At 43.6% G+C, this 24829-nt stretch overlaps 1 protein-coding gene across 5 annotated transcripts in view; it reads left to right on the forward strand.

Annotated features, from left to right (window-relative positions):
• SMOC1 (SPARC related modular calcium binding 1) overlaps window positions 1-24829 on the forward strand; it is a 173934-nt gene that overhangs the window by 69791 nt on the left and 79314 nt on the right. For all 5 annotated transcript variants that reach the window (XM_032774816.2, XM_075064604.1, XM_032774817.2 and 2 more), the window contains exons 3-5: window positions 521-633; window positions 13909-14008; window positions 21182-21229. In XM_032774816.2, the coding sequence (XP_032630707.1) occupies window positions 521-633; window positions 13909-14008; window positions 21182-21229 (261 nt within the window). The remainder of the gene's footprint in view (window positions 1-520; window positions 634-13908; window positions 14009-21181; window positions 21230-24829) is intronic.

The raw sequence follows: 24829 nt of genomic DNA on the forward strand, positions 1-24829 counted from the left end.
CCCGCCACCTGTGTTCCATGGTGGTTTAGACTTTTAGACAGGCACCTGTCACTTTCTTCTTCTCATCTTTGGATACATTTGCAGCATAGTCTGTGACCAAGCTGCATACTAGACATTGCCTGATACTGGGCCTGTGCTGGCTAGCTCGAGACCAACTAGAGAGAGAAGGGGTTATGAGTGTCTTGCACTCCTCTGCCACCTCTGATAGACCTTCAACCACTGCAGACCCTGACTCTGGCATTTGTTAGTAGAGACCAGGGGTGAATGTACCCAAATTTTGTTGCTCATAAAATTTGCCACTGCTTATAAAATTTACTTTGAGCTCCTGGATCCTCCTTCCAGGAGATGTTAAATTGCCTAATGATTGTATTTCTAATGTATCGATAAAGATAGTAGGAAAAGAAGTCTTATCTCATGGCTTCCCACTGTATCTTTGCACAGCTGAGTGTAGCCTCTAGCCATCTTCTGGAAAGCTAGTTGATACTTGAAAACCAGAGTGGATTTTTGTTTCCCTTTGCAGATGCTGGCCAAAGTAAGTGTCGATTAGAGAGGGCTCAGGCGCTGGAGCAGGCAAAGAAGCCCCAGGAAGCGGTCTTCATTCCAGAATGCAATGAGGATGGATCATTCACACAAGTAAGACTTCAGTCACCCTATGTCTGTTCCTGTTGCCTCTGCCTGAAAGGAATTATCTACTAGTATCTGACCAAAGGGAAATGATGACAAAGGTGGCAAAAATATACAATGGTGGGCAATCACCCCCACTGACTTGGAGATCAAAAGTCCTTTGCCAGTTGATAGCTGTTTGGCCTGCGCAAAACATGGTGTTGGTCACTTCTGTACCTAAAGGACAAGCTTATACATCAGCATCCACCTTCACCATGACTTGTGTTAATTAGCTCCCTTGTTAAGTCCTCTGTCTGTGCTGGGACTTAATGTGCTATGAAGTTGAGCTCCATGGTCATTCCTCCAGGTCAGGGTTGAGGCTCGTTGACAAGACAGTGGGACAAGCTTCCTCTGCTGCTGGTCATACTGTGCCTGTTCTAGTGAAAGAGGGCTAGTCTCCAGAACTGTCAACTCAGCTTCTTTCATTGGCACTATATTTATTGAAAAACTCACTTGTAAGGAGGACTAACCCCTGCTTATTGCTTTAAAATCCTAGATCATGTGGCAGTGAATGGTGGTGGGATTTCCAGTGTTGTCGTCTGGTAGGTGATGAAGGAACAGGCCCATCCAGATGGTGCCTCGAGTATCCAAATATGGGATAGTCTCCTCTTGCTAGACCTGAGTGTGCTAGAATTGCAGATTGTCTAAAAGGCAAAAGGGAAATGCCTTAATTTAAGAAGCCAGCTTGGGAAAGCACCTGCTTCTTACTACTTAAAGCTTGACAACCTCCAGGCTTATGTGAAATGAGTTTGGTAACGACTCATTCACAGTTTCAAAGAGTGACCTTCCCAAATGGTTGAGCAGGGAGTATTGCTACCAGCTCCCATTGCCATTCCAAACAATTGCCCCTAACCAGAGGGAAGGCTGCCATAGTGTGGATTTTCAGAGAGAGAGTGGTTTGGGGAGACTCCAAGGGTAAAAGAGATTTAGTCTTGATGCTCAGCTCTCTTGTATGCCAGTGCCTGGAGTGGTTGTTGCAGTGGCCATTCATGGGAGCTGTCGCGCGCTAGTGACTAGGGATGTAAAAGGGAGTCGTGTGCAGTTTTCTCCCAAAGCTGGGTAAATAGGAGAGGGGAGTAGTCTATTGGACTTGGCACAGGGCTCTAAGCCAGCCATTGGAGGCTCTAATCCTGTTTTTGTGACCTTGGCCAAGTTGCACAACCCTTCTGCATTAGTTTCCTCATGGGTAAAATTGGGATAGAATTTCCCTGCTACATAGTGAATTACTCCTCAAATCCCTATGTGTAAAATGCTTCTGTACATGAAAAGTCTAAGTACTATTTAATGTTGGGTTCAAAATGATGAGATGGAGAGTTTGGGGACCAGTTCAAACAATCTGGGATGCCTTGGGGAAGGGGAAAGAGAGGATTCTCCTTGCAACCTCTATTCCCCTCCCCCACCACAAGTATGTTTAAGGATATCATCAAAAGTTAGTTTTTCCCCCCTAACTTTATTTTTCCCCCATCCTCACCTGCCTCTATGTCTGTTGCATTTTTCTACCTTAAAGTGGGTGCAGTCTTATTCATCCTGCCAACTTCCTGGCATGAATGTTTTATTTTTTATTTTTTCATCCTCTTTTCCTGAACAGTTTGCAGAGGCAACCTCCTATTTGTATGTGTGCCTTATTTCTGGGAAAGGTAGGAGATGGTGGATGGGGGGGTGAAATGGAGGTGTTTCTTCCCATCTCATCACTCTTGCAGACAATCATTAAGATTTGGTCTTGTGCAGGGGTATGTGGATTATATTGATGTTGGTGTGGGACATAGCTATGTTGAGGGAACATAGCATAGTGGGCTAATTAAATGGGCCATGGTGAAGTCTGTTTGCACGTTTCCCCCCCCCACCGCCACCGCCTTTTTTTTTCCTGGAGTTGAATTTCAGCATGTCCCCCATAAATTGTGCTTCAACATCTAGAGATTAAAATGTCAGAGGATGGGATGGAATTTCTGACCTAACTGCTGGAATTAGAGACCTAATGATGGTTTTGTTAAGTATGTTGGTGATGGTAGCTGGAGAGTTCTTTGGGTGAGCCACTTCGGCATTCATTGTACAGCGCTTGGTCCCAAACATAAGAATGGCCATACTGGGACAGACCAATGCTCTGGCTAGTCCAGTATCCTGTCTTCCAACAGTGACCAATCCCAGATGTTTCAGAGGGAATGAACAGAACAGGGCAATTACTCAGTGATCTGTCTCCTTTGGTCCACTCCCAGCTTCTGGCAGCTGGAGCCTTAGGACACCAAGAGCATGGGGTTGGATCCCTGTCCCTGACCATCTTGGCTAATAGACATTGATGGACCTATCCTTCATGAATTTACCTAATTCTTTTTTGAACCCAGTTAAACTTTGGCCTTCACAACATTCCCTGGCAACGAGTTCCACAGGATGATTTAATTGTGCGAAGAAGTACTTCCTTATGTTTGTTTTAAACTTGCTATTAATTTCTTTGGATGACCCCTGGTTCTTGTGTTGTGTGAAGGGGTAAGTAACGCTGCCTTATTCACTTTCTTCACACCATTCATGATTTTTATAGACCTCTAGCATATCCTGCTTTAGTAGTTTCTTTTCCAAGCTGAGCAGTCCCAGTCTTTTTAATCTCTCCTCACATGGAAGCTGTTACATCCCCCTAATTATTTTTGTTGCCCTTTTCTGTATCTTTTTCATTTGCAGCATTGCTCTTTTTGTTTGTTTTTGTTTTTTGGAGATAGGACAAACGGAACTGCAAGCCATATTCAAGATGTGAGGTGTACCATGGATTTATATACTGGGATTATATTTACCTTCTCGTGTATCCCTTTCCTAGTGGTTTCTAACCTTGTTAACTCTTTTGACTGCTGCTGCACATTGAGCAGATGTTTTCAGAGAACTATCCACAATAACTCAAAGATCTTTCTTGAGTGGTAACAGCTAACTTAGACTCCATTTTATATGTAGAGTTGGGATTGTTTTCCCCTGTGCATCACGCTGGGGCAGGGGGGGTAGCTCAGTGGTTTGAGCATTGGCCTGCTTAAACCCAGGATTGTGAGTTCAATCCTTGAGGGGGCCATTTAGGGATCTGGGGCAAAAATCTATCTGGGGATCAGTCCTGCTTTGAGCAGGGGGTTGGACTAGATGACCTCCTGAGGTCCCTTCCAACCCTGATATTCTATGATTCTATTTATCAACATTGAATTTCATCTGCCATTTTGTTGCCTGGTCACCCAGTTTTGTGAGATCCTTTTAACTCTTCAGTCTGCTTTGGACTTACAAAACCACTCAAGATATAGTAGTTATCATCTGCAAATTACACCACCTCATTGTTTATCCCTTTTCCCAGATCACTTATGAAAATGTTGAACAGCACTTGTCTCAGTACAGATCCCTGAAGGACACCACTATTTACCTCTCTTGGTTCTGAAAACTGACCACTTATTCCTATCTTTTTGTTTCCTGTCTTTTATCCAGTTACTGATCCAGGAGAGGGCCTTCCCTCTTATTCCATGACTGCTTACTTTGCTTAAGAGCCTTTGGTGAGGGAGGTTGTCAAAAGCTTTCTGAAAATCCGAGTATGCTACATCCACTGGATCACCCTTGTCCACGTGTTTGTTGACCTTTCAAATAATTCTAGTAGATTGGCGAGGCATGATTTCCTGTTACAAAAGCCATTTTGACTCTTTCCCCAACAAATCATTCATTAATTTGTCTGATAATTCTGTTCTTTATTATAGCTTCGGCCAATTTGCCTGGTAGTGAAGTTAGGCTTACCAGCCTGTAATTACCAGGATTGCTTCTGGAGCGTTTTTTAAAAATTGGCATCACATTAGCTATTCTCCAGTCATCTAGTACAGAAGCTGATTGAAGTGGTAGTTTATATACTATACCACACTCAATAGTTCTGCATTTTCATATTTAAATTCTTCAGAACTTTTGGGCGAATATCATCTGGTCCTGATGATTTATTACTGTTTGCTTAATCAGTTTATTCCAAAACTGCTTCTACTGAGACCTCAGTCTGGAACAGTTCCTCAGTTTTGTAACCTAACAAGAATGACTCAGGTATAAGAATGTCCCACACATTCTCTGCAGTGAAGACAGATGCAAAGAATTCATTGAGCTTCTCAGCAATGGTCTTATCTTCCTGGAGTGCTCTTTCACCACCTTAATCATCCAGTGGCCCAACTGATTGTCTGGCAGGATTCCTGCCTCTGATGTACTTGGTATTTTCCCCTCTACAAGGATGTTAAGGTTAATACGGTATTGTCACTATTACTGGGTGGTTCAGCTATGTTCAGATGCTGTGCTCCACTTAGATTAAATCAGGAATTCCCTCTCCTTTTGAGGGTTCCAGGAGTAGCTGCTCTAAGAAGCAGTCATTAATGGTGTCTAGAAACTCTCTTGGTATCCCGTCCTGAGGTGACCTACACCTAGTCTCCATAACATCCTCCGCCGTGAAGACTGAAACAAAGAATTTTAGTTTCTCCGCAATGACTTTATCATCTTTAAGTGCTCCTTTTGTATCTCAATCATCCAGGGCTCCCACTGGTTGTTTAGCAGGCTTCCCACTTCTGATGTACTTAAAAAAAACATTTTGTTGTTACCTTTTGAGTTTTTGGCTAGCCATTCTTCAAACTCCTCTTCGGCTTTTCTTATTACATTTTTACACTTAATTTGGCAGTATTTATGCTCCTTTCTATTTTCCTCACTAGGATTTGACTTCCGCTTTTTAAAAGATGCCTTTTTATCTCTTACTGCTTCTTTTACATGGTTGTTAAGCCATGGTGGCTCTTTTTTTAGTTCTTTTACTGTGTTTCTTAATTTGGGGTATACATTTAAGTTGGGCCTCTATTATGGTGTCTTTTTTTTAAAAAGCATTCATGCAGCTTGCAGGGTTTTCACTTTAGTCACTGTACCTTTAATTTCTGTTTAACTAACCACCTCATTTTTGCATAGTTCCCCTTTTTTAAATTAAATGCCACAGCGTTGGGCTGTTGATGTTCTTCCACCACAATGATGTTAAATGTTGTTGTTATATTATGGTCACTATTTCCAAGCGGTCCTGTTAGATCCCTTCTTTTAAAATAAGCCTGCTGATGGCTTGTCCTCACACACTGGAGGAGTACCTGGGAGTTCATCTGCACCTCTACTGTATTTTCAAAGTTCATGCTTACTCCAAACAGGATAACCCCTGCTGGTATCCAGCCCCTGCAATCTTCTGATTAGCACTTTGCTCAGACTGTAAATGGGGGTCCATTGTGAACAATACAATACTCAATTTGCGTATGACCAGCCAGAGTGAAAGAAGTCTATCTTCTCCCATGCCTGCCAGGGAGATGTGATCACCTTTTGGTGACTTGCTTTAACTCACAGATCTAGATAACACTTTTTAGTATATATACATAACTCTTCACATGTTCCTATAGACCTCTCACAATGATTATGATGGTTAGTGTGACTTTGTCACATCAGTATCTAATGAAAGCCTTTCTCTGGCAGACTAGTAGATAAACGCCAGAACTAGGGGATCTCTAATTCTGATGTACCCTTGTGCCCTCTGGCATCAAGAGGTCCTTCGGTCGCAGTGATGTTATGGAATACAGGGGTATATTGGTAGAGCTGCAGGAGGGACCCAGGATTGAAATTGAAATAGTAGAGGCTGCTGTAGATCAGGATTGAGCTGCCTTTTCAGAGTTATGTGAAGGAAGATCACACACAGGATACACACGGGATCCCTTACTTGCTTAAACCATTGCTATATTTTCCTACTTCTCCAAAGTCCTGGGCTAGTGCCCTAGCCACTGGGTGATCCTCCTTACTCATGTGAGATAAGTGTGGTTTGCTGGGAAGGAGGCAATTGAAACCAAAAGAATGATTTCTTCTGTTGTTCCCTGAAGCACTGTTACAAGAAGGACAGAGTGGGCTCAGATGACTTACATTCATTACTGTTGCCACAAAGAGCTTCAGAAAACCCTTGTCCGATGTTTTGGGCTCATCTTTCAGATAAAAACCATTTGTTTCCTCTCCAGAGTCCAGGGCGTTACAACAAGAGGTGAATGAACCTACCTTAACATTGAGGTTCAGTCACAAGCTATCGAGATTTTTGGACACGTGTCTGAGAGCAATCTGAAAGTTGAGTGCTTCCAGAGAGCCCAGAAATACCACAGGAACAGTCTCTCATAGCATTTCAGTACTTAAAGTCCTGGGCCCATTTGGAACCCAAAATGCAGAGAGACTAAAAATGGAAAATGAGTGGTCAGGAAAGTGGAAAATTCATCTGAAACTCAAAAATTAACTAAGGTCTTTCTAGCTCTTGTTCTAATTGGTTCACCCATCTCTAATCACAAGGGAAGGTGTAACACTAGGTCAGAAAGCAGAGTTGCTTTGAACAAAACCAATGTCTATCTCTTTTTCCTCCTGGGGTCCAGTTAGACTCAGTGGTAATCAGGAGGGCATCAGGTAGCGCCTGTTCTCTACTTGCCTGCTGTGATCAAGAGAAGTCCACACTACCACCATTTCAACCCTTCCATGTGGGTAAATTATTTCCCATCACAATAATTGTCAACGCTTAACCCAGTGTAGTACAACCAGGCTGATGAAAAGTAAGTTTTATTCACAACACAATGTTTGATTTGATTTAATTGCATGCAATTGAGAATTAATTCATGTTGGGCAAAGTTGTAGGTTACTTTAAAGTGGTTTCTATTTCCAGTGTGGTGGTATGTTTTTTTTTGTTTGGTGGTAATTCATTTTCAAGCTGCATTGAACCTGCTGTGATCTGATCTTCCTAAATAACACAGACTGTACTGGGTAATCTGTACTGTTTTGCTGCTTAGTGCCATAGGGCTTGTTGCCATGGGCTCAGGGAGAATTACATTCTTCATAGTTTTCCCCAAGCAGGTTTTCAGAAAAGGTGGTTGAGGTTTAAACAATTACAGACAAACTAAAGTGAGTGTTACTAATCGCATTGCTGCTTTGGGTGCATGGCTTGGTGTGGCTTTTCATGGCATGTCTCGTTTTGTCCCTTCTGTGTCCACTGTCAAAGTTGGACCCCTTTACTTGGCAAGCTGGCATTCATGTGGTTGACAGCAATCCCAGAAAAGCAGCATTTTTTTTTCCAGTGCATTACTTTACTTGGAGTTTCTCCATTCCAAGAAGCAACTGCTGGCACAGTGGTCTATCAGCCCTGCAGTGGTACAGAGTGTGCTCTTAAATCTAGTGCTTCACTTATGCTTTTCTTAAGGTGACCTGAGGCTTGGGAGTTAAGCTGATACTGATTGAGCAAAAGACATTCCTGACATGTTCAGCAAGCTCACATTTTAACATCCGCCTATAGAAGGCTGATTTGATAGAACACTGTTTTATACCAGGAATTCCCACACAGTAACTTTATTCCTTACCAAGCTAGCCATTCAGACAGGACTTCTGCGTATTGCTTGTTCCTTAAAAGGGTGTTGTATTACAAAAAGGAGGTGCCATCTCTCTGATTCCTTTTCCCTACGGATGTCAAAATATTGGAGCCCAATTCTGCAAGATACTGATCAACTCATGCAAAGTACTGAATGAGTATCCTCTGCTCCCAATGACTTCTGTGGGAGCAAAGAATGTTCAGCACCTCACAGGGACTGAGCCCCAATTTTGTAGTATTTCTTATTGATTGCTTCTTTAGAATCCCCAACAGTAGAGCATCCCACACTCAAGAGGAGTTTCCTGAAGCAAACCAAAGACTGTAGATCTCACTGTGGTCACGTGTTGAGTATTCCTTACTTCTGTTTGGTATGCATTGTGTCAGAAAGATTGCAGTGGTTTTGTTACCAGTGAGAGGTGTTGTGGCTTCAAAAAGGATGTTGGAAAAATCTGAAGAGGATGTGGGAAAGAGCTACAAGAATGATTTGAAGTCTGGAAAAACATTCTGTGATGGGTTCTCCTCCCCCCCTCCAGGTGCCACCTAGAACTGGGGTACCACTGAGCCCACTTGACCCACTAGCCTGGGCTCCCTTTACACTATACTGCTGTGACAGGATCTCAAGTCTCTTCTAGCATACACAGAGGTAGGGACACACTCAGCTGCAGCTTCACACAGATGCTGAGATCAGCTCTGAATGGGAAGGCTCAGCTAAGGAACTGCCTAGTTACTTAAGTGCACACTCCCCTTTGAAGGGTAAACCCAAAATTTATATCCTCTTGCGCTGTGCAGGGAACTGTACAGTGAAAGCTCATGAAATTCGCCCTCAATGTGGAGGAATATATGCAACAGCTTTGTGTCCTCAGTTAGGATTTCCACACACTGGTTTTTAGACACAATAAAAAGACATTAACTACAAAAGAGAGATTTTAAGAGATAAGATATAGCAAACAGATCAAAGCAGATTACATTAGCAAATAAAACAAATGCAAGCTAAGCATAATATACCAAAGAAATTGGATATGTGTAGCAAATTCTCATCCTAAATATGTTTAGGCAGATTGCAGAGATTCTTGAAGGCAAGCTGCACTTGCTTGCAGATTAAAACTCCAGGTATTCCTTTCACAGGCTAGGAATCCCTCTAGCCTGGGTTCAGCCCTTCTCCCACAGTTCAGTCGTTGTTTCTCAGGTGTTTCCCTGACCAAAGGAGACGCTTGGAATCAGTGAAGAAGAACCATGATGATGTCACTCCCCTGCCTTAAATAGCTTTTGCATATGGCGGGAATCCTTTGTCTCCCAATTTTAGTTCTCACCCATTTCAACGGAAAAACAGTGGTATTCTGTGATGGAGTCCAGTACCAGGAGACTTGGCCACATGCCTCTGTAGGGCCATAGCAGCCATTACTTGGAGGCTGTTTGTAGCATCCTCAGAAAGCTCCCCAGTGGGAGATAAGCATTTTATTAGACCTATTGTTCTTTCTAATGGCCCTTCCCAGCCAACCATCTTGACTGATTGCATTCTGTGTAGTGGGCATTCCCCAGGTATGAACACATTTGAAATAGATGCATAGATAATATTTTCTAACTTCAGATACCAAAATGATATATGCATACAAATAGGATAATCCTATTCAGTGAATTATAACCTTTTCAATGATATCTTACATGACTTAACTTGTATAAAATACATAAGTTATGCCATAATCATATGAAGAATATGGGGCGTAGTGTGTCACATGCCTCCTAGTGAAAGACTTGAGTTCAATCTATTCAGTTCACCCACGAGAAGGTTAAAGGTGATTTTGGTATCTTCTTCAAGTACCTACATGGGGGAGGATTTCTAATGATAGGTAGCTCTCTAATCTAACAGAAAATGGCATAATGAGATCCAGTGATGGGAAACTGAAGCTAGATAATATTCAGACCAGAAATCAAGTGCAAGGTTTTTAAAGTGAGTATTTAACGATTGGCAGCACTTACCTAGGATGTGGTGGATTTTCCATCACTTGAAGGCTTTAAATAGAGACTGGATGCCTTTCTAAAAGGAATGCTATAGCTCAAACAGAAGTTATGGTCTTGATGCAGAAATTTTTGGATGAGGCCTGCGTTATACAAGAGGTTTGACTAGATCTGATGCTTCTTTGTGGCCTTAGTAATCCATGAATCACTGTATACCATCTTTATAGCCGGTTTTACAGTATCTGTTAGCTGCATCTGAATAAAACTGGAACTGGCACCATGTGTGTGTGCAGGCATGTACACCACATGTATAGAGTAGCTCCACTCTGCAGTGTGCTCTGAAGACTGCAATTGTTTTCTTTTCGTGTGGAAATGTTGTTCTGAATGTAAAAGAAATGTTTTTCTTGCCTCTCTTCCCCCCCCCCCACTTCTCTTTTATTATTGAATGAGCCAGGAAATGTTTGTTTTTTGCTTCTAATCTGCTATTGGATATGAAGCAGTTATCAAACACTCTGTCTGAGCAGCAATCACTGTGTCGTCTGAACATTGTTGTGTGTTTGTTTTTCAGTGCAATGTTGCTCTGAGCTGTTCCAACTCCACATCGGGCACCCTAGTGCTTCTTTATAAGAAACTTCTGTTTTCCCTAACTCAAAAGACTGGTTGAAGCTAACCCAAAACTACTGTTCAGCCCCCTGATATCTACTTCACACATGCACATGTGACTAACTCCTCTCTCATTTCCAGTTTATCTTGTGACAAACAACCCCTTGATTCTCTTTTGTCAAATCCATTGTGAAGGGGTGATCCAGCCAGCTTGTTAAAAGATTTTTAGAATGGTTCAGAATCTCATTCTGGCAACTCCAGTGTGGTATTGAAGAAATCCCAACAATAGTTCATTCTCTGGACAAGAATTAAGAGGCAGAGGAGCCTGCCAGTGACTACAGTTTTAATGTTTTCATATTCTAATGAATTTGACAAGGGCAGGAATTTATTCATGGGGCCAGTGGCTGGAGTGTTAGCTTCTGTTTGATTTCACACGTACTGGGTGGGGGTAGGGTGGAGGATAGAGGGAGCCACTGTAGCAATTTTTAATTAATGTGGGTAACAGCGGTGAAGCAATTTTTGTTGGGTGCATCCTTCCTGCTTTTCATTCTTCAATCAAGGCATAACGGAGATGGCATATCCCTTACTCCTGAAGAATAGAAATTGTGTTCTCCTGCCTAATTACTAAGTCAGGTAGGAGTAGGCTTCCTTTTTTAAAGTTAGTTTGTAGTACATAGCATAGTTCTGAAAATCTGTAAATGCCTTGTTGGGTTCAATCTCTTCCCCCCTCAGTCATTCCATATCATCATATCTGCTTGGGCTTTATAACTTAAAATGTTCGTCTGTCAGCCAGACAAATTCACTGTGGGTTCTGAAAGTCCAGCAGTATCTTTGACTCCTACGTCTTCACCAGTAATGAATATTCTGGCTGGAACTTAACTCACAATTTTGTTGACAATGCATGAGACATAACAGGATCCATTGCAGTCCCCAATAACTGTTGATTTTCAAGGCTGAGGGGAGCTGAACTTAAAATGTTTCCAATAAAAGTGGATGATACTGAACATTTATAGGAAGATAACACCCAAATTTGATGCTGCATTTCCACAAGAAGCCGATCTGTAGCATAAGGTCAGTCTTTTTCTGGGAAACTTTTTATTAAGGCAAAGTTACCATAATATGTTAATGCTTTTTCTTACTGACCATGTTGTGTAGTCTGGCCATTGCGATTCACCCATAACTATCCCTCACCCTGCACAAAGTTGTGCATCAGATTTAAATAAGCATAAAAAATTTAGATACCAATTAGAAAGTACACAACTGTTTGGAAAGCACCAAGAGCTCTTAAAATTCCTGAGATGCAGGAGCTAGGTAAACATTTCTAACCATCACCTGGTTTGATTGGGGGGGAAGCTGACCTTTTCCAATTACCTCCCATTAGAAATGGTGCTAGACCATCTCCTTTCCTACCTTCCCTATAAATACTGAACGTAGAAATATAAGGTGAGAATGAGATGGGTTACATTCCTCCAGGCTCATAATTGCACTTTTTGGGTGCTGGACCACCATTGTTCTGACTCCTAAACACTCTGTGGTCAAGTCTAGCAGGGCCGGCTCCAGACCTCAGTGTGCCAAGCGCGTGCTTGGGGCGGCATGCCGTGGAGGGCGCTCTGCTGGTTGCCAAGAGGGCGGCAGGCATGCCTGCGGAGGGTCCGCTGGTCCTGTGGCTCCGGTGGACCTGCCGGAGGCGTCCCTGTGGAGAGTCCGCTGGTCCCGTGGCTCTGGTGGAGCATCCACAGGCACTCCTGCGGGCGGTCCACCAGAGCCACGGGACAAGCGGACCTTCCGCAGGGACACCTCCGGGAGGTCCACCGGAGCCGTGGGACTGGCAAGCTGCAAAGCGCCTCCCGCGGCGTGCCACCATGCTTGGGGCGGCGAAATGGCTAGAGCCGGCCCTGAAGTCTAGTGTCCTGGACCTTAATCTCCCAATGTTGTGGTTTAGGTAAGTTTGAGGTTTCTAAACGGTCTCTGTTCTCAATTTCCTGGGCAGTTGTCTGAGCCCCATGTGTGAGGGGGGTAAAAGAGGCATTGATGAGCCCAATATCAGCTAGTGTGAGCCATGGATCATGGCACATAGTCTCAGTGCAGCAGCAGGAAGCTATCCAGGGTGCAATGATGGAGAAGCAATGTGATGTAGTGTTGCCAACCCTTGAGATTTTTATCATGTGTCTCATGATGTATGGTGGTATACTTCAAGCTCTGGCTCCTGGAGATGTGATTACATGAGGCTTTCAGCTTGCTTTTTAATGAAAGTTTCCAGCCCTCATGATTGTGGAGAAAGCTTGAAAATGGGACCCCAGGGTGTCTCAAACTCAAACAGAAAGCAAAGAAATGAACCTCAAATTTTTCGTGGCAAGGGTTGGAGAAGCCTTTATTGAACAAGCATGCAATTGACAGGGATAGTACAAACACCAGTCATATCAGTTTATATGTATGGAGAATGGTAAGTAAAATGGTGGCATGAATAAATATGAACCAAAGGAAGGGACAGAGTGAGGTGTAATGCTACGCACCATAGATAAAATGTAAAAGAGACTGCTAAGGGGAGATATGATTGAGGTCTATAAAATCATGACAGGTCTAGAGAAAGTAGGTAAGGGAGTGTTTACTACTACTCATAACACAAGAACTAGGGGTCACCAAATGAAATTAATAGGGAGCAGATTTAAAACAAAATATTTCTTCAAACAAAGCACAGTCAACCTGTGGAACTCCTTGCCAGTGGATGTTGTGAAGGCTAAGACCATAACTGGGTTCAAAAAAGAACTAGATAAATTCATGAAGGATAGATCCATCAATGGCTATTAGCCAGGATGGGCAGGAATGGTGTTCCTGGCCTCTGTTTGCCAGAAGCTGGGAATGAGCAACAGGGGAATGGATCACTTGATAATTACCTGTTCTGTTCATTCCCTCTAGGGCACCTGGCACTGGCCACTGTTGGAAGACAGGATGCTTGGCTAGATGGACCTTTGGTCTGACCCAATAGGGCCATTCTTATGTTTTCAGAGGAGATTCTGTCAGTTGCTTCAAGTCCTAATCTGCAGACTGGCTAACTGGTTAGAATAAAGAAGAAACTTTCTTTAGCCAAACATAAAGTACCACCATTGTCCAAACCAGTGTCTGCCAAAACTGAAAAAGCATTTTTTATTCACAATCTTCCATGCTGAAGGGATGGGCCTCCCAAGCTGAGGTTCACTTTTAAGGTGCTGGGTAAGCAAGGATGCACAAGAGCTAAGGTTAGGAAGGCATTGTGGAGGATACTTCGAGAAATGAAGTCAATTATTGCTCTTTCTTTTCTGGAACAGGTGCAATGCCATACCTACACCGGATACTGTTGGTGTGTCACTCCCGATGGCAAACCCATCAGTGGCTCTTCTGTACAGAATAAAACTCCTGTATGTTCAGGTACTGTGGTGTGGGATTAAATAAGCATTTATTTGATGATTTAAAATATTGGTGGAAGAGAAAGGGAGGGGGAGGGGGAGCTGTTCTGTTCCTAGTGCCACTAGTTCAGTATTTGTGAGTGACTTTACCAACTTGCCAAACTTAGGTTGCAGCTGTGCCCACTACTCCCAATCAGTTGTGTGCACCCTAGCCATATGGCAGCTTGTGTTACCAATCTCTCTCTCATGGTTGTGGCAGCTCCAAGGTTGATTGGAGTGCAGACGTGCAGTGAAAGACTTACAGAAGATAGTTAAGGTAGGGAAGTGAAACCGCGGCCTGGAATAGAGGGATGGGGCTATTTTTCACTAAACTGTACTTCAGAGGATTTATGGGCATGTTTAAAGAATGGGGCAATACAAGTTTAACTATGGTAGATGTGGTAAGTTCTTTGTGGGAATTAAAGCTCAGCTACTATTCAGTTCGTGCAGAAGGACAAGATAAAGTTTGAGCCTCTCTCTCTCTCTCGAGTTTCACCATTGCCTCCTAACACAATAGACACAACTTTCAAGTGAACTACTTTCACTCCTCCAGTTTACTGACATCCTGACCCCTTTCGGTGTACATGGCTGCTGTTCCAGTTCCATGCAAGAGAGGGCTGCTAGATGTCAAAGTTTAGCACTTCTCTTACTCCAAGGGGGAAAAAACGTGAGTGGCTTGCAGCAATGCCTGGAAACGCTATAAAACGAGCTTCATTCCAGCTATTCAAAGAGCCATTGGCTCTACCCTTGTCTCTGGAGAGATGATCCCTTTAGAGGTGGAGTGTCTTGGAGTGGCAGTGAATGTCCAGCAGAATGAACAGTGTGTGAGTATACACAGGTGATGGTGGAGTCTGGAGAAGATGGAAGAGAATTTCCTGCCCATGCCACTGAACTAGTGCTACTCTCCTTTGTATCATGGCTATACTATTGAAAGCTGGCAAACTAGGTCATTTAATGGCATCAAACTCCAACCGTTGGGTCAAATGTGAGATAACTAGAGGTAGAGCACGCAGGCAGCAGTTCTATTAGTTTGTTGCTGTTAGAGTGCTCGGGAGACCGTGCTCCAGTTTCTGCTATTGGTTACTGTAGCTAGGTGGCACACTGTAGGGTGAGAGTCTTGTACCTGAACACACAGAATTTTAATCTTTTATATTTAAAACTGATTACAGGTAATAGCAGACCCTCTAAAGCCAAATACTTTTTAAAAAAGATTTTTGGAGGCTGGTAGGGTGACTTGATGGGGTTGTACATACCCATTTGTCCTTCGTTTTTCCCATCGTAATCTCTGGCTCCATGAGCTGGCAGGTAGCATATACAGCACCGTGGGGTGGGTGGATGGGTGACTGCTTTGTGTAGCTCATTAGCACCCAACTCTGATTTTGAAAAATGTTGAGTCCCCATGACATCTCCTCACTAAAAAGTGGATTTGGAAATACTGTTTATGATCAATGTTGTGCTATGTTCAGAAGTGACCTATATAAACTCCTCATACATCTATGGACTTGTGCCTGTTGATAGTCACACCCAAGGTGTTTATCTTGAAAGTATTCTTCATGCTCACCTTGTTGTTTGTCCCTTATTCAGAATAGAACAGAAGTTTAAACATTTTTTTTTCTTCTCTTATTTGGTGTGATGTCAACAGGTGGCATATGGTAATGAGGGAGCTCGGTGCATCATGCTTTAAAATTGGGGAGGTCACATTTTTTCCCAGCCAGGAGTTACACAGATACCTGGCTAAGAATGCTGTAACTTGAGATACTAGATGTTTCACAGGCATGTTGTTTTCACACTTGGTGGGAAATTGTAAGTTTTGAATGATCTTCTCTAGAAAATAAAATGCTACAGCAAATTGGCTTGCCTCAGAATATGATCTTCCTTTACATTTTTACTGTATAATTTAGTAGATTGGGTCTTTCTGATAGTGTCTTTTTTTTCCCCCCTCTTATAAGATTCACTTTGTTGTCACCAGAAAACTTGGTCTGTTTTTTGCAGGACACTTAAAAGACCCTAGACCCTGTTGTATTTGCGTTTCCCACTGCTAATTCTGGAACAGCAAATGACTGACAAATTTATTCGGAACGATGGGATTCTCCCTTAAGAAGAGCCCATACGCTACTTAAGATCTGACCATGAGGCTTATGTAGGTCCTGCGCAAGCCCTTTGCTCTAGGATAAACTTTACCCAGAGAGCTCAGTTATTTTTTTTATTTTTAGTTTTGGTCACACATATGGAAGCCAGTGAAAGAAAAACAGAAATGGCCAAGCAGCATATCTTCAATTTGGCTATTGAAGGGATTTAGGTCCAGAGAGCACTCTGCTCTTGGTTTGATCCTTTTGTATTTGAAAACAGAGCTTTTCCTTTTAACTTTCACACTTCTGAGAGAATTGCCCAAATAGCCATTGTCTCTGATTACGTTTTTAATTTCAAATTGTTTGAGAGTGCCTCTTTATAAGGCAAACTAAAGAAATAAATACAGGATGTTATCTTTCACATGAAGATTAGGTGGTGGGTTGTGTGGTGTTTTTTTTTTTTGTTTATTTTTGTTTTTTTTAAAAAACCCATCACTTTAAAATTAAATCCTGTCAGTAGTTCACGGTCCTGTTTCCTCAGTGATGTCTGGTGACATTCAGGGGTGGACTGAGACTATCTGGGTAAATCCAGGCCCCATTTAGAGCTCTCCTCCCCAAACACGCTGTCCCTGCTCACATTGTCTTTCCCAGCCACCTGACTCTTCCTCCCTGACACTTACAAATTGACTCATCCTCTCATATCCCCTGTTCACAGTGACTTACTGATCATGCCCCAAACCCCCTTGGATTTACTCATGGTTTCTTACTGACTTGCTGCTACACTAAGCCCCTTCAAACCACTGAGTCAAGATACTAAGGCCTTGTCTGCACTATGGAGTTTGGTCAATGCAAGTTTAAGCCAACAATCAAAAAATGGTACAATTACATCATTTGTGCATGTTCACACAACACTCCTTCTTCGGCAGAGTGCATCCACTCTTGGTGTTGACAGTGAGAGCCGTGTTCTGTGGATAGCTGTCCCACTGTGATACTCGCCACCTTCTGCAGCTAAGTGTTGTGGGAAGGCAGAATGGATCACAGTGCATCATGTGTGTGGGCTCAGTGTCCCATGATGCAGTTCTTTCCATCCCAGCATTTCATGGGCTTCTGACTGCATTTGGCAGCATTTTTCAACAGCCCCCTGTTTACTCTGCGCCCACCATCTCTGTCTGAAAGGTTGGATCCTGCATTGTTCTCTACTGTTATGTCACTGTTATGGACACATTGCGGCTGGTCATGCAGTATATCTTGAGCTCCCAATCTGAACAGGAATCTGAGGTGCCTGGCCTGCTGTGTGCCTTGAAAAGAAATAACACCAGATTACTTTGGGCTTTCACAGAGCAGCTGAACATGGTGGACCATCACTTTTGGGCTTAGGAAACAAGCACTGAGTGATGGGATCGCATCATTATGCAGGTCTGGGATGGCAAGAAGTGGCCGCAGAACTTTCAGATGTGGAAAGCCACCTTCCTGGAACTGTGTGTAGAGTTTGCCCCAGCCCAACAGCGCAAGGATGTCAAAATGAGAGCTACCCTGTTGGTGGAGAAGTGCATGGCTTTCACTGTGTGGAAGTTGGCGACTCCAAATTCTAAACTGATTTGCAACCGACCAGTAGCAGTCAAGAAGTTGACCGTTAGGGCTGTGTTAATGCAAGGCAATTAATCACATCCTGCTACAAAGGACTCTGACTCTTGGCAAGGTGCATGAAATAGCAGATGGCTTTGCAGCAGTGGGATTCCTTACCACTGGAGTGGCTATGGATGGCATGCATATTCCAATTTCAGCCATGGACCATCTTGCGATGGAGTACGTCAATAGAAAGGGGTACTTCTCTATGGTATTGCAGGTGCTTGTGGATCACCATGGCCGTTTCAAGACCGCAGTGTGGGGTGGTCTGGGAAGGTGCATGAAGCACACATCTTAAGGAACATTGGCTTGCACAGAAAGCTCCAAGCAGGGACTTCCTTTCCAGACCAGAAGATTCCAGTGGGGGATGTTGAAATGCTCATAGTGATCCTGGGAGACCCAGAGTACCCCTTACTCCCATGGCTCATGAAGCCTTACAAGGTAAACCTGGACAGCAGCAAGGAACAATTCAATAATAGGTTGAGCAGGTACAGAATGACCATGGAATGTGCCTTTGGCCGATTTAAAAGCATGCTGATGCTGCCTTTATGGCAGATTAGACCTAATTGAGGAAAACATTCCCATGGTCATAGCAGCCTAATGCGTGCTCCATAATATTTGTGAAGCTAAGAGTGAAAAATTTTCCCAGGATGGAGCACAGAGGCGGATAACCTGTCTGCTGAATTTGAGAAGCCAGATACTAGGGCTATTAGAGGGACACAATGGGCGGCTATTCAAATCAGGGAAGCTCTGAGGCAAAGTTTTGATAATGAAAGACACATTGCTGGTGCTCTATATGGCACTTTGCCATGCTTTAAGTTCATGTCTTGCATGAAAATTATGGTGATTCCTGACTAGGATTTGTAGTCAGCCAAATGATCAAACTGCTACTATTGGCAGCAACCACTGTGTGTAGAAGACAAAGGAAGATTGGTTATCTTTCAGAGTTTGTTTTTATTAAATACCAATTAACACACACAAGGCTTGTTGGGTGGAGTAGTATAGGCTCTCAGAAATGTGCATAAGTCCAGCTATCATTTTGGAAACTGTCTGAAGGTGTGGAGTGAACAGGGTACTGAGACGGTCCAGGAAGTTGCAGGGAATGTGTGGGAGTAGTTTTTGGAGGGCACAGAAAGCAGTTTTTTGTATCGGCTGCGAGGTGGGGAGGGAGGGGGAGAGGCAAGCATGCATGTGTTCTGTCTGGAATGTGATTAGGGACTTCAATATCTGTTTGCACCTCCATCAATTTTATCATCCACTCCTGGCCCTTTACAATTCACTCATCACTCTCCTTTCTGTCCTGCCTTTCTATTTTAAATTTTTCCTTTAGAGTCTTTCCACTCCCTGTGCTCTTTTCTGCCTCCACCCCCCACCTATGAGGATTGGAGGTGGCTCCTGGGCAGGGAGGAAAAGGGCTCCATGTGTTGCCTCCAGGCACTGCCCCACGCAACTCCCATTGGCTGAGAACAGAGAACCACAACCAATGGGAGCTTTGGGGGAGTTACCTGGAGGCGCGGCAAGGACAGCACACACGGAGCCCTCCGCCCTTCCTCTCACAGAGGCTGCAGCGCTTCTGGGAGTGGCTCAGGGCCAGGGACAGAGCAGGCATGCAGGGAGCCTGCCCTGGCCCCGGTGTGCGCTGCTGCCACCCTGGAGTCGCTTGAGGTGAGCGGTGCTGGGCTGGAGCCCAAACCCCTCCTGCACACTCCCCCAACTCCCTGCTCTAACCCCCCTGCCTGCACCTCATACCCCTCCTGCACCCCAGCCCCCTACCCTGAGCCCCCTTGTACACCCCTCCTCTGCCCCAATCTCTTGCCCTGAGTCCCTTCATACACCACACCCCTCCTGCACCCCACCCTCCTGCCCCACATACAATTTCTCCACCCAGATGTGGTCCTCAGCCCAAAAAGTTTGGCCACCTCTATCCTAGAATAACGATCACTTTTTTTTTGCAACAGTATTACACTGACTCATATTTAACTTGTGGTCCACTACGGCCTCCTGATCCCTTTCTGCAGTGCTCCTTCCTAGGCAGTCATTTTCAATTTTGTATGTGTGCTACTGATTGTTCATTCCTAAGTGGAGTACTTTGCATTTGTCCTTATTGAATTTCATCCTATTTCTTCACACCATTTCTCCAGTTTGTCCAGATCATTTTGAATTTATAATCCTATCCTCCAAAGCACTTGCAACCCCTCCCAGTTTGGTATCGTCCACAAACTTTGTGTACTCTGTATGCCATTATCTAAATTACTGATGAAGATATTGAACAGAACCAGACCCAGAACTGATCCCTGCAGAACCCCACTCATTATGCCCTTCCAAAAGAGGAAAAGAAGTCCTGACTCACCACGCCACTGGACAACCCTGCAATATGCTCTACATAATCCTCCAACTCAACCTTCTAGTCTACAACTTCATCATTGAGGTTGAGTCTGCTGTTTGCCACCACCAACCCCGCAGAAGTATCCACAGGGCTCTTGGCAGTAGAGGTGGGGTCACACTAAGGAAGGTATCCAGTTTCTTATAGAAGCAGCAGATCTTCAGCACCAAAGCTATGGTTTGCCTCCCTTGCCTTCTAGTAGGCTTGTCTCAGCTCCTTTATCTTTATATGGCACTACTGCATGTTCTGTTCATAGCCCTTATCCCCCACACCATGAGAAATCTAACCATAGGTATCAAAATTCCTATGGCTGGAGCGGAGCTGGGACTGCACATCTTCCTCCCCCCCCTAGAGCCAGTAGATCCAACAAGTCAGCGGGAGATCTACTCCAAGCGGGAGAACATTTGCCCCATGGAACAGGCATGGTCAGCTGGGAACATGGGATGTGAACTGTCCACACCGAGCAAACAGGAAGTGGAATTTCAAAAATTTCTAGGTCTTTAAAGGACAGGGGATAGGACAGATGCTTGTGTACCTGGGTGCAGGGCAGTGGAGTTCAAACTGCTGACCAGAGTGCTCGGGATGGGCATTGTGGGACACCTCCTGGAGGCCATTTACAGTGACATAAATGAGCGTAGTGTCTACACTAACACTTTGTCAATATTAACTTTGCTGCAAAAAGCTCTACACCTCTAGTCAAGGTGGCTTTATTTTGCCGGCAAAGCAGGAGAGTTTTGTTGGCAGAAGGAACATTGTAGTGTGTACACCTCTACTGTTTTGTCGACAAAACTATGTACTGTAAACAAGGCATAAGGATCACTTGTTTAATGTGACCCTGATATGACCGCCTTAATGCATAAAACTGTTCCTTGTGCTACCATAAGTGTTTGCCATGGACTCCTACAGTGGAGTCTTAGAACCCTAGATGGGGTTGCTGGAAGATTAAAAACAACCCCTGGGGATTAGGCTACTAAAGTATATTTGTGTGACTGTGTATGTGCTGTTTGGTCATGCTGCCTCTAAACAAACCATGTCTTGATATCTTTTTTTGTTTTGTTTTTGTTTCTCTACCTTTAAGGTTCAGTAACTGATAAGCCATCGAACCAGGGTAACTCTGGAAGGAAAGGTGAGTGAAGTTCTGTGCTTCAATAAAGTGTGTGTTGGATTAGGGTTGCCCAGCCAAACCTCTTGAGACCCGATAAAACTTCTGTTTTAAAACAAAGCCCGAGAGAGAGTCCTACGCGTACTCCAAAAGCCTGTGGAATAAGGTGGCATCAAGTCCAGTACACTGCCCTCATGGGATAGAACTTTGCTTTTATGAGGAGAACAGGGTTTGTAGAGTCCCCTGGAGGGGCAACAGATTCAGACTAACCTTCATTTGTTTGGTTTTGCTTTTATTATTGACACTTATTTATTAAGCTCACCCAGAAACAGATGCAGTCTAGTGGTGAGTGCACAGGACTAGGAGCCATGAGCAATGATGTGATACTTGTGGCAAGTCACTTAAGGGGAGATTTTTTTCAAAAATGTCTGCCAGGTAAAACTTCCACTGAGTTCAGTGGAAGCAGATTTCGGCTGAATGTTTGTGAAAATGGTACCCCAAGCCTTTTGCTGCTACATGAATTCTTTTGTGGAAGGCATTAAACAGAAGACTTCTGCCACTCCTTCTTCCCCCTAATAGCTCCCTTCTTTTCCACACCACATCCTCCCTGAGCTAAAGACTAGAAATGTCACCTACTCCTAAATTGTTATACGCATTCCTTGTCTTGTAAAAACCAGTTTGAACAATCTTGAACAGGATAATAAATGCTGATGGGACGGGGTTTGGGGAATAGTAGGTGTTAATGGGAAATCGTTGAGTCCCATCCATCCCATACACCCCAGCCCCCAGTTCAGTGTCATCTTCTCAGTTTCTCCTTCAAGAAAATGGCTTGTGGTGGGGATGAAGGCCACTTCCTTGGAAAAAGCTCCTGCTACGATAGCTGAAGCAGCATTCTTATTATTTTTCTTTTCTAAACCAATAACTTTTGATGCTTTGATTCCCAAGAAAATGCCTGCTTCAAGGAGGTTAAAAAGTCAGAGAAGATTTTTTTTTTTTCATGGAAGGCTGTCAAACTAGTCTCTCTAAAACTACTTAAAATGGTAGACATTTGCCTTTAAATTGTTGACCTCTGATTGACAAGGTTTTGGGGAAAGGGAGACGTTTGTATTTTTAGTCAAATCAATATAAATTTCAAGAATGCATTTCTTCTCTCTCCAGGTACATTCCACATCATATATTGCACATGTAGGGCATTTCTTAGCAAGATATTATGTGGCTCAGCTTGAGGCAGGGGAAGGAAGAAGTGCATGGAAAATATTTGGCTTTTCTCGATAAAACGATGCAGAATAATACTGGTCAACCTGCTTCTTATTTTAGGCAGACATATCTCTGTAAACTTGTAATTGTATTAAATCTGAAGCCGTGTATAATATGATATATTGCTAATGTATGTTCAGGTGCCTTGTAGGTCTAACCTTAAGTACAGGCAAATCAAGTTGCTGTTTGGGGTATGGATTATCATAGAACCCTTGGAAACTTGCAATTCGGTCCTAGTCTCATCTGCTGACCACAAGGCTAGAGTGTGAGGCAGTTCGTATCACTCTAAATACGACTTAAAGCGAAATACAGGATGTTATCTTTCACATGAAGATTAGGTGGTGGGTTGTGTGGTGTGTTTTTTTTTGTTTGTTTTTGGTTTTTTTTTTAAAAACCCACCACTTTAAAATTAAATCCTGTCAGTAGTTCAGGGTCCTGTTTCCTCAATGATAGCTGGTGACATTAAGTTGTAAGACCCATGAGCGAGTCTTGGGGCAGGGGGAGATGTTTCACTGTTTTGTTTTTTGTTTTGTTTGTTTTAAAAAGATGTTTCACTGTGTTTTTTGGTTCAGTTAAGAGTGGGGAGGGAAGCTAGAAGAGATACGGCTTTCAAATGAAGATGAAAATGTAAGCTGACACTGTTTCTCCTGGATGCTGTTAAATAGGTGTTTAGGTCATTCTTTTACTCACCTGGGTAAAGGAAACTAGGCTTGATTTATAATAGAAGCTCAGCAGAATAATGCAAAGCAAGGGTAAATATGTTCTGGATGAGCTGTCTGCCATATCAACATGAATAGTGTTTAGCAATTTAAATTCCTGTTTCACTTTTATAAGCTACATTACCACGGAATATAATATTCAAGAGCTGTTTTGTTTCCCTTTGCAAAAGCTGGAGACAGTATTTGAGATTCCTTCAAGTTGGGAAAGGTCCTATGACGTTAGTGAAATGTAACCCCTGGTAACGCCAGAAGAGGCTTATCCTGCAATGAGATCACTAAGATTTCTAGCTCTACTAAGTGGAAACAATGAAAAGTGCTGAGCCTAGTACAAGATGCACAAAACTATACTCTTTGGGCAAACCGCTTCCAATCCGATAGATCAGAATGGGGAAGAGACAGCATGCTGGAGAAGCCAGGAGTCACTTGGAGATGTTTTTATTCTTTAAATGTTTTGACCTGGCTCCCTTTGCATTGGCTCCATGGAAGAAGTGATGCTTAAAGGACTTTGGATATAGGAAGGGTAGTAGCTTGGCAAATCTGCATTCTTGACAGGGACTGTCACTCTCCCTCTTGAGGTTGATTCCCCCATGAGTGCTGCCTCTCGAAGTCTCTTATGTTAGCTGCTCACCCTATCTTGGAAGAGGCAGAGGAATAAGGGGAGAGCACACTCCACAACCACTCACATCTAGAGTCTTTCTAAACAGATAGCAGGTGAATTAGTGCCACTGTACTCAGGGGTTTACAGTCAGTATGCTAAGCTTCTGTTTGGAGAGTTCCATTTACTTAAAGTAATCTAAAACTATCCTCCCTTGGGTTTGCCTGAGGAGTGTAAGTCCTAGATGAACTAGCTGATGTGTATACAACGGTGCTATAGACATTTGCTACAGCAACAGAAGGGTTTTTCCATCACTCTAGTAAATCCACCCCATTGGGAGGAAGAATTCTTCCATCAACCTAGCAGGGTCTATGCTGGTTGGGGCTTAGGTTGGACTAACTTAATGTGAATTCTTCCTTCTACTGAGCAGCGCAGCTAGATAGTCTTAAGTTTTGGGTGTAGACCAGGCTTAATAACATTTAGACTCAGGTGGAGAGTCCCACACAATGGAAGGGGGTTAATAAGCTGAAATGTGGTGGTTCCCTGCTGATGTACACATTCACTGGACCCTTCTGGGTTCCATAATGTGGAAATCCAAATTTGAACTGGTCCCTGAAGTTACAGAAGCCCAGCCTGGGTGTCCACTGCCTCAAAGTTATTTCCTGGCTACCAAAGCTAACCAAGTATGGGAAGTCCTTGTGTTGCAAACTCCTTAACAGCTTGTGGCAGCTGCAGTAGGGGGGGGGGAGGGGCAGGGAGTAAATATCTTCTGTCCTGTGATGACAGGGGAGATGGTACAACTACTTTGTAGTAGTAGGATGTCTGGTAATTGATCTTACAAAGTGTGGGCTGTTACTTGCCTGGACAACCCTGTGGAGACTTTCTTCCAGAATGTCTCTGGATGCTGACTTGCTGCTGCCACCCATTTTATCTGGAATCCTTCCTCATTTTGGCCTTCTGAATCATGTAGGGTTCCAGCCCATTGGGCTGTCTTGGGGAGAAGAAAACACAGGGCAGCATCTTAACACGCTCTTCCTCGTCCAGCATTTCTTG

The sequence above is a fragment of the Chelonoidis abingdonii genome, chromosome 4 (genome assembly GCF_003597395.2).
Source record: "Chelonoidis abingdonii isolate Lonesome George chromosome 4, CheloAbing_2.0, whole genome shotgun sequence".
NCBI classification, from domain to species: Eukaryota; Metazoa; Chordata; order Testudines; family Testudinidae; genus Chelonoidis; species Chelonoidis abingdonii.